This window comes from Argopecten irradians, chromosome 11 (genome assembly GCF_041381155.1).
Source record: "Argopecten irradians isolate NY chromosome 11, Ai_NY, whole genome shotgun sequence".
NCBI lineage: Eukaryota > Metazoa > Mollusca > Bivalvia > Pectinida > Pectinidae > Argopecten > Argopecten irradians.
Window position 1 is genome coordinate 38,388,614 of NC_091144.1, and position 11,419 is coordinate 38,400,032.

Genomic DNA, 11,419 nt, shown 5'->3' on the forward strand with positions numbered 1-11,419 from the left:
TACCACTATGAAAAAAAAATCGAGAATGGCGCGAAACCCCGACGTTATCGTGACGTCACAATAGAGATGTTGACGTTGCGTATTGATTCGGAAAAAAGAATCCCTTGAAAAACCACTACAATGTTACATTTAAACATACTTCATTTTTAACAAATAGAGTATAAAATTAATTATAAGTAATGATGTCACTATTTTTTTAATTTTATCGGGTTATGAAAAAAAAATTGTTTGCAAACTTTTATGAGAATCACACAGTTTGCAAACAATTTTTTTACATACTCCGATAAAATTACAAAAATAGTGACATCAATGCTTAAATATATCGTTTTACTGCAAAAATAATTATAATAAAAAAAAAAATTAAAAAAAAAAACGTTGGGAGCCGAATTACTACAAAACATTATGTTTTTGCGAGGTGAAATTTTGCTCAAACAAAAAATATTTCGGAAATAATTCTGTAAAATGTAATTACAAATTGCCCTTGATTGCGAATTAAGGTATTCTCGAATATTGTATTTAACAAAAATGTGAAAAATAGTATTCACAAAAAAATTAAAGGGGTTTACCGTTCGCTACGTTACATATGTTCCGTGCATTCCGTGGTAAATACTATATCACTGATACACCAATAAAGTTATAATCAGCATTCGGTGAAATACCTTGATGAATTTTGAAAACAAGTAATGATATACGGAATACTGTCAACCATATCTCTTTCGCGGCTACTAAATTTCGGGATTTTCATTTCAAAACAAGTTCGCAAGGATTAACAATCACAGAATAAAACATTGAATGGGAATTCCTGTCGACATATAAGTAGATATCAATTCGCAGAGATAAACATTTGCGAATTTGCGAAATTAAATCGCCCATGCCCAATAGAAGGCCAAAAGTGAGGCGGTGTAAAGGGAAACGTTTGTAAGAACAAAGTAAGTTAGGAAGTAGAAAAAAAGAAAAATACTAAATTAACGCACAAACAGGTTGGTAGGTACATACGTAGACGCATGTTACAGGCTACGCCTTATTTGCACGAAATTCGCACACATTACTTGGAGAGAGTGACTTTGATGCACTTGTCAATGCACGTCCCCATTTGATATGCGAAGTGGAAAACACTTACTATGTGAACATAGAGAGCCAGTCACGTCCCTGTTCTTCATTTGCACGGGAACTTTCGCGCTGAGACACAAGCAGCTTTGAATACACAAGGGAAACAGCGGTAACTATGCTGAATGTCCTGGTAGCTCTGATTTTCTTGCAGGTAGATTTTAGTCTCCAGCAAAACATTCTCCCTGAACACATGACAAGGCACTGTCGTGCAATCAACTCTGCAGAAATTATGGAAGACATCTTGCCTGCGGTACGAACGTTAATCAAAGACAACATGGAGGATCTCTGGCGTCGCTATGAGGAGAAATTGGCCACAATGAAAGGTAACTTTCATAATATATAACGAAGAGGCAGTATATTTCGATTTTGTATATTGCTGAGTTACCTTGCGTAAAGGTATCCATTGTGACGTCATTATGGTTTGAACGAAACTCACGTCGTTTTTTTATTTCTCTGAAAAGCAGTATATTCATAAAGATGTTATAATGTCTGTATATGAGAAAAATAAGATAGGGATAATCGATACTCATAATCACAAAAGCTTTGTGTTTAAAACATAATGTGACTCTCGGGTAGAGACCCTTCATATCCACATAAATGTATGAAAGAGTCTTGTAATATTTCAGGTGATACACTCCGGACTTGTCCACAGGGATGGGTGTATTATAAAAACTACTGCTACCTGTTTCGTGACACCACTAACACGTGGGACGTCTCTAAGGTATTCATTCCTATTTTTACAAATAAATGCATCATAATCAATTTTTTTTTCATACCCAAATCCGACTTTCTGATTGGCAGATTCTTTTTCTGAGAATAGCGCGAAAACCTACGTTTTCATGACGTCACATTAGAGACGTCGACGTTGCGTATTGATTTAGAAAAAAATTCATTAGAAAACCAATGGAATCGTACGTTGAAACGCATTTTATATTATAGCAGTCTGAAAAATTAATTATAAGCATTGATGGAACTATTTTTTTACTTCATCGGGTTATGAAATAAATTTTGTTTGGAAAATTTTGTGAAGCGGATTAACACAGTGTGCAAACATTTTTTTTTCATATCCCGAAGAAGTTAAAAACAAAGTAACATCAATGCTTAAACAAAATTATGGACCTCTGAGGGTGATACGTATAAATTTGTTTTCCTAGAAAGATTTATTTTCTAGAAGGAGAAAGGAGAAGGTTTTTATAAGCATTTTCTGTTGCAAGTTTTCCTTTGTATTAACATCTTGTAATAACATTCTGAAAAAGAACATCTTTCCAGGGAGACATTCTAAAATTATCCAGACATATAAAGACATACTTATTTCATGACTTCAAGAATCCAATTGCTCATGGATGTCAGCTAAGATACTTATTACAATTAAAGTCCATAATATACAAATAGAGCATTTTGATGAGGTCGATACATGGTTATATCGACCTAAAAAAATATTGACCGAGGACGTTGTCCGAGGTGGTCGATATAACCATGTATCGACCTCATCAAAATGCTATATTTGTTTTATCATTTTTCTGGATTTTTTTTATAGTTATCTGATTACCGAGAGTGTGAAACTAAATATGCATCGCATTGTATATTCTGCTTCGTGATGACATATACAACTTATGATTTTGTAGCATGTTTAATTTAAAAACAACACATGAAAACAGTATGAATTGATGAACTCCACGCTTTTATTACACCCGGTGCATGCGTTTTTGTAAGTTGCATACATGTGCATGTACTGCATTATACCTGTCATGTAGCTCCATGTCTGAAGGACACAGTCAATTAAATGTATATTTTGTTCTCCGTTGAAATAATCCACTTCGACTTCAAACATATATTAACAGATCCAGATTGACATTAAGATACATTCTCTTATGCTTAGTACTTCATTCCGTAAAATAAAAATCGTATACATACAGTTGGATTAGCCTAGGCCTAATCTTGTAACTAGCCTAGGTGGAATTTTAAAAATAAACATCAAACGTATTCACTATTCATTGGCTCCAGATGCTTAATGGATGTTATTCGATTATTCCCTACTCTCCAACCGTGTTTATGTTGAAAATTTAAAAGTTTAAACTGTAGTTCAGCTGGAAGTCATCATCATCTTTGATAAAAACCGAAACAATCAACGTCGTCTGTCACATTTTGTGGTTACGCTTCAAACTCAGGTCATCAAAGCGTTTTTTCAAAGCGCCAGGAACACGAAGCGTTTTGGTAACGTAGACGATAACTTGATCTAAAATAACCGTACAATATACTTTTTCTATAAACCACTTCCGGAAAAATCGTGCAATATAGTTTTTTATCGGTGATCACGTGGCGTGTTTTTGACCAATGAGAAGTGACAAAAAATCCAGTAAAATAATTATTTAAGATAATTCTAGATATATCCCAACACACTTCTTTCAATATATGGAACAAGGTTAAAAGAGCTTCACCGCTGACGAATGGTATATTTTCGCTATCAAAAACAGAAGCAGGCGAATTTCTATTCGTATTTTTAGTCACAAAAGTTACTTACTTAACACCATTACCATAACTGAAACATTTGAGCTTCTTATTTGAAAAATTCAAAAATAATCATTTGCGTCCCGAAAAAAGTGCATGACACTATGTCCTATATGGAATGAAGTACTGATTGCGCATCTTATGTTATTTTTGTGTTAATAAGAACCAATATTGACATGATTAAACACCAATTGCTATTCTAATAATGAGTATCGTTTATCCTCTGTCAGCGGTGGAGTATCTTTAATCGTTTGTTTTACAAGAAGTAATATACCAAGTATCTATAAATGTGCTCATAGTTATATTATTTCAAAGTTCTTTATCATATCGCGCTATAATATGTTACCTATACAAAGATCAAAAAATATTCTGCTTAATTGAGATTAAAAATGGGATTTGGTATTAGCGATGCATTAAGATGAAGATGGTAAAATTAAGTATAACATTGGATGTTAAATGACTTTATGTTTCGCATCCAAACAAAGGCGGAATGCGAGTCAAAGAATGCGTACCTAGTGGAGATCAAGAATGAGCCAGAAAACGAATTCATTGTAAGGACCATACGGAATATAGATATACCAGGTAGGTACTATAAGTATTGCCATCTTTCAGAAATTTGTCTAAATCTAGAAGAAAGATGCATACTTGTATGATATTCTGTGACATTTCTAATGCCTTTTGACAGAACCTGGCGCAAAGGTCTTTTAATTAAAAAGACAACAAAAAAGTATATATATTAACTGTTCTCCTGATATTGGTATGATGGGGCAGGAGTGCCTCAAGGCTCAGTTCTTGGACCACTTCTTTTCCATATTTTTATAAATAATTTAGCTGATGAACATGAATCAAAAGCACGTTTATTCGTAATGTAAAATAAAATATGCCAAATAAACGTGTAAAATAAACGTGTACATGTACAAGTCGTACAAATATGTAAAATAAACGTGTACATGTACAAGTCGTACAAATATGTAAAATAAACGTGTACAAGTACAAACATGTGAAATAGATGTTACATGTACAAATTTCAAAAAATGTACATGTACAAGTCGTACAAATATGTAAAAAAAATATGTAACTGTACAAATTAAAAAAAAAGTAAATGTACAATTCGTACAAACATGTAAAATAGATGTGTACATGTACAAATTTTAAAAAAAAATGTACATTTAGAAGTCGTACCATCATTACAAAATAATGTGACGGCTGATATCGGCCATAGTAGGAAATGCGAACCATTTCTTTTTTTTTTTTTTTTTTGAATGTCAAAATTATGCTCCTGCCCGTACAGATAAGATCCGAGTTTAAATGATCTAAGTATACAAGTGAATTAAAATTTATTTGTCTACGGAAATTAAAACTTGGCTTTGGAAGTAATTTGTCAAAAATTTGAACTTAAGCAATCATTTATTAAGCCCAGTAGAAGATTTTGAACAAGTGAATTAAAATTTATTTCTCTACGGAAATTAAAAGTTGGCTTTGGAAGTAAATTGTCAAAAAATTGAACTTAATCATTTGTTAAGCCCAGTAGAAGAATTCCATGTGAAAAAAAATCATGTGAATTTAACGTGAGGAAATGTTGCTAATGTATACGTTTTACACAAGTATTTGAATGCGCGTTCAAACTCTCTCGCGAAATTCCCCGAAAATTTGAATCTCTCAAAAATGTAATGATTTATGGTATTATTGGTGCATTTTTAGGGTTTCCACTAGAGGATAGGAGTTATTACGCAGGGGGTACAGACCGTGACACGGAGACTGAATGGATCTGGGCTGGATCGAAAGAGAAGATGACATTTAAGAATTTTCAACCGCCGGAACCGAACAATAAGGCATATTACGAAGATTGTCTCAGTCTGTACGGACCAATCAACTTCTCCTGGAATGATGACAGCTGTGATGAGGAATACTTCTCAATATGCAAAGCCAGGTGAATACAAGTACCTTCTTCCTACCATTTTCACGATCTGTAGACCTAGGATATTCCAGTAGATATCAAAACGCATCTCGCTGTATTCCCACAGAATAAGTACCGTAAACCAATATTCTTACGCGGTCACTAAATTTCGTGATATAAAAAACCCGAAAGTTTCTACGTAAAGAGGCAAGATTGATATGCAGTATTCAATGACTTTGATAAATTAATGTTTTGTATTTGCAGTGTCGGCCGGGTTCGTAATGGTTGAAGAAGAAGAGTAATGTGGGGTCGGGAAAGTGGTCGCTGTACGGGAACAATCTCTGTGTTGGAACATTAACCCATCGACGAAGATTCGGATAACTGAAAATAAACTTTTTTTGTAGTTACTTCATTTCGCGTTTGTATGCCTAACAATATTTTGACGCCAAATTAAGTGATTTAGAGTCATGAGATTCTATTTTATCTATCTATCATCTTTTATTCATCATCATCATCATCATCATCATCATCATTCTTCTTCTTCTTCTTCTTCGTCTTCTTCTTCTTCCTCTTCTTCTTCTTCTTCTTCTTCTTCGGTATCAAATTAGCTTTTGATCATGATATCTCTATCATAACATATTTTTTTCTGCTTTTTCATCATCATCATCATATCATCATTATCATCATTATCATCCTCATCCTCATCCTCATCCTCATCCTCCTCCTCCTCCTCCTCCTCCTCCTCCTCTCATCATCATCATCATCATCATCATCATCATCATCATCATCATCATCACATCATCATCATCATCATCATCCATCATCATCATCATCATCTTGTTCAGCAGCAGCAGCACAACAGCATCATCATCATCATCATCATCATCATCATCATCATCATCATCATATCATCATCATGTTTTGTTCTGGTTTAATCATCATCAACACATCAATCAACAACAACAACAAAAACATCATCATTATATTGATCATCATATCTTTTTGTATCACATAATTTTTTCTGCCTTTTTACATCATCATCATCATCATCATCATCATCATCATCATCATTGTTTGTGTCATTATCGTATGGATTGTTTATCATGATATCCTATCTCATCACATAAAAATTATAAACAAATTATTGAACTCGATTGATCATGATATCCTATCATCACATAAAAAGTATAAACAAATTATTGAACTCGATCATTGACATCACAATATCCATTTTTTGTTTTTTCGCTACTTCAGATTCCTACAAAATAACTGTTATCATTATAATTTGCAACATGACAACACAAAATAATTTCTTAATCACGTTTGATGAAAAGAAGTTATCAGTATAAAATAACCTGGTATCTAAAAAAAAGTTTACGACAAAATTAATGATATCTGAATAAAATTTTACCTTATTAAGAATATCTTTGCACCAAATAATTTTTAATTTGATTTAAAATTTGTAAATTTAAAAGTTTTAAATATTTTATTAATAAACAAATATAAAATCAAACATATATATAATTACATAATTGTAAATTGTTTAATGCTAATAAGCAAATTTTAACTGAAAACACTTACGAGGTTTGCAAAATAATATTATTACATAATTCTAAGATGTAGTTTTATATATTAGCATTGCTCAGGTAAAATTTTATTTTCAGACTGTGAGTTATATTTTTTTAGAATTAACTTTATTTGCTTATTACATTTATTCTGTGTAATGTTCACTAAATGACATGAATAATTTTTATAATAACAAATCACGCAGATTCTGCTAGGGGTCAAAATATTTTACGTACTTTAATGTTTGTTATTTCACGAGTTTAAAAAATCGCAACTTTGACCTAATTTTAAACTTAAATATTCGCAATCTAGCGATAAAATTACATTGACTGATTTTTTTGCGAGTTACATTTTTGCGACCTAAATTAATTCTCCCGCAACAATTTCCACAAGAATTATCTGTCATACGAGTATTGCAATATTATCAATGCATATGAAATTGAAATCAATTGATATGTCTATTGACGAAGTTCGTTGTATTTGTGTGTATACTGTTCCGTTTCACATTGCTGAAGTATTCTCAATAATTGAAAAATTATTTCTCAGATAGCCTTCCTTATACAACTGCATATCACTGTATAAATGTCACATAAGTAAATAAACATCATCCATATGAATTTGTGGCTGTTTATGATTTATACAGCCTACTGTATGACTGCTTTTATTCGCCAGTGTCTAATTTTTGCTGCTTTGCCATAATATAGCTTAGCGAAAATTTCATATGGCGAAATTTGCGGGTGTCGAAAATAAAACTGCTATTTAACTGGAATTTGAAGGTTGGTTCGCACCTTCATGCGCTAAAGGATTTTCACTCAACGAATAAGTTTGTGTTAAAATGTACATATCTCCAAATTATTTTTAAAAAAAATGTACATACTGCAAAGCGATAATATAATTTAGCGTTTTTTTAGGGGGGGAGGGGGGTTGCCAAATATTTGAGCTAGATTATCATTGTGCTAAAAGCATTTTATGTATAACGTTTACACTAGCATTTACGAATAATGCGCGAATTCGTCACTATACAAAGATGTTCAAAATTCTCCACTAAAATTTCCGTGCGTTCCAATTTCGAATTCGTAGCAGTTGTTCTGAATTGGTACGGCATCGCCAAGTGGAACGCGTTTGGATACCCATATGAAGGATACGCTTCGAATATAAAATCCAAGTATTTTCGGTGTTGACAAGAAATGGATATAATAGTATTATACAAATAGCTTCGGCATACATTGAAAATGAATAATCCATGTAATTTTATCGGATATAAACACTCTCTGTCTAGTTTTCAACAAAGAAAACATTTCGATGACAAATGAAAAATCTCGAATCTTGGATCCAAGTGGTACGCTTCTGTAACGAACCACTTACCTGTACAGTTCTGCTGGTACGGTACGTTCCATTTGCGATACAGCAGGTTCATATCGATACAACTTGTATAGAGCTGCATATGGAACGCACGATTTGATTACACCGATATAAGTACGTATGCAGTATTACGTAATGCAGTACTATGCAGTGCGTATATTAAATACAAAGCGATTAATCAATCGTTAAATACTTATATTGTGGGTTACTTACTTAAAGGCCCACTACCTTTCCTGAGCAAAACATAAATAACACTAAAATTACAACATCAAACATATTTAAGATTTCCTGCGTATTATATGATACTATTTTGCCGTCTGGCGCAGTGATAGTCAACTATCGCGCGGCGTTTAGTACGACGACGGGAAATATAAGACGACCCGCGTTATGAAAATTAATATTTTATTTATTTCATAATCAAATTGTTCAGATGGTGATGATACGTGTAGTATTAGCGGTAAGTTAATACATTTCGCGACTCGTTTTACAATTAAAAGCCGTTTCGGAGAGATAGTAGGGCTTTAACAAATTTGGAATTGATACAAAAATACTTTATGCAAAGTTGTCGGAGAATAAAATTTGAGCGTAAATATTGGTATGTGGAAGTCTTACCACATCTTAAAGCAAAAAATCATGCATCCTCTAATAAACCGGAACACATTTTTCCTTGTTTACAATTGATATCTTTCTTAGTATGTCCCTTGTTCCTTGTTCCTTGTTTTAAGCGTTTACAGATGCTCCACCGCCGACAGAACATAAGTGATACTCATCATTTGAACAATAATTGGTGTTTAATCGTGTAGATTTATGTCTAATTAACACGAAAAATAATACAAAATAATTTAGTTTGCCTTTGGTGCATGCGCAATCAGTACTTAATTTCATATAGGGCATAGTGCTATGGATTTTTTTTCGGGATACAATTAATCATTTTTAATATTTTTATCTTGAAGTAAAATTAGAAGCTTAAACTTTTCAATAGTGGTAATGGTGTAAAATAAGTAACTTTGGTAACTGAAGAAAAATACTAATATGTCTGCTTTTGTTTTTTATTGAACATTCAATAGTTTAACATTTTTCACAATTATGTCTAATGAAGCAATATACTTGATTTTTATTTCAACATAAGTACTAATTTACAAAAAAACCATCAGAGTTGTTACAGTAATAATCAACATGTAACTAATCTGAGTGAGAAGAAAAGGTTTAAAAATTGAAATTATATATTTTATTGATTTAAATTATTAACTATTATTAATTTTATCATTTTATGAACATTAAGTCATAAATCTACTCCAAAATTTTGGAAAATATAATCCCCTTCCCATTTAAAAGAAAAAAACATGATTTTTAGTGAGATCCTGAAATTGTATACCAATTCGGATCCACTATTACAATCACCATAAAAAGGTCATTACGATTGCACAATTTGGCAAAGAAACTATATATCTAATATAAAAATATGAACTTTTGTTTCGGTTCAAATGGTGTTATATCGCCCTGGTAGAATGTTTAAAAAGGACCGCGGGCTATGCCCTCGGCTATTACTACCACAGCAGTAAAATTACTTTTTCTTTGTTCTTGGCTTTCTGATTAGCCTATTCATTTTTTGCATTCCACGATGAAAAAAAAAATCGGGAATGGCGCTGAAATCTGACGTTAACGTTACGTCACAATAGAAACATTTACGTTGCGCATTGATTTGGAAAAAATAATCCCTGGGAAAAATCAATGGAATCGTACGTGAAAACGTATTTTATTTTATAAGGTAGCCTGAGAATTAATTATAAGCATTGAAGTCACTATTTTTTAATTTCATCGGGGTATGAAATAAATTTAGTTTGCAAACTTTTGTGAGAATCTGCTACGTGTATTCACACAGTTTGCAAACAAAATTTCTTTCATACCCCGATGAAATTAAAAAATAGTGACTTCAATGCTTAGATAACACCATATGGACCTCAACAAAGATCCTATATTGATATGCATTAGAGAGCTTTTTGTACATGATATGATATCCTATCCGTTTGCGTTATACTTTGATCGATAAAGTCTTACAGATTTAATAAATATAAGACCTTGTAATACAAGTAGCAGAGACTTTTATTTGCATCTCATGTAGTCTCGTAGATCTGTTGAAATGAATTGTAGATATCGACGGATATATCAGAGATACACCCTTCTTCTCCTGCTATATGTAATCATAGCAGTGGTTTTGAGAAAAATATATACAGTTAAGCTTATAATAAGAAATCTCTCTTTTCTTGTATTTGAAGATAAAGCTTTGTATTTTATTCTAATGTTTCTTTTGTTAATCTTTTTTTTTTTTTTTTGTTAGTATTTTTCACAGTCAATCGGTCAAAGGTAATTTCCATTAATTAATGTGTTTGTTAGTTTAGCATTTGTTTCATGCTATTTTATTTTGTACTTTTTATCTATTTATCTATTTATTTATCTGTTTATTTATTTTGAGTTGTATTACATTCTCTTTCGTAGACTATGGCATTTGCATCGTCTCTTATTTAAAAGTTAGATAATGAATATAGCATTCTGGTGTAGAATGTATACTGTTACACAACAGAAACTGACTCAGCAATACCATTGATTGTTTGAAAAAGTGTAAACCATTTAATATGAGGCAAAACAGTTATATCGTCAGAAAAATAACTATAATCTATTATAACAATATTCCTCTTCTCTGACAGTAACATATATGTTCATCTATTCAACTTGTTTTTACTTTTTTTCTACACAACTCGTACACATCAGTTAGTTGTTGGTGTCGTCGGTTCATCAAAGATCCATATCAATAAGCTTTAAAAGTGACATGATATCCCATTCTCTCGTAATGAAACTTCCCTGGTAAGATTTAGGTACCATGTAAAAGATAACTTTAAAGTAGATCGAGCTTTATAAAACAGTACCGGACTTCCTTCATAATATTAGCGACGCACTGATACAAGTTGTTAAGGTGAT

The 11,419-nt window shown here is 32.1% G+C and overlaps 1 protein-coding gene across 1 annotated transcript; it reads left to right on the top strand.

Moving 5' to 3' along the window:
- The first annotated feature begins 1,025 nt into the window (after window positions 1-1,025).
- Window positions 1,026-6,257, top strand: LOC138335499 (perlucin-like). The gene is made up of 5 exons (XM_069284614.1): window positions 1,026-1,433; window positions 1,737-1,831; window positions 4,104-4,200; window positions 5,320-5,548; window positions 5,780-6,257. Exons 1-5 carry the CDS (start codon window positions 1,226-1,228, stop codon window positions 5,802-5,804), a joined length of 654 nt encoding a protein of 217 aa, XP_069140715.1. The 5' UTR covers window positions 1,026-1,225; the 3' UTR covers window positions 5,805-6,257.
- The last annotated feature ends 5,162 nt before the right edge of the window (window positions 6,258-11,419 follow it).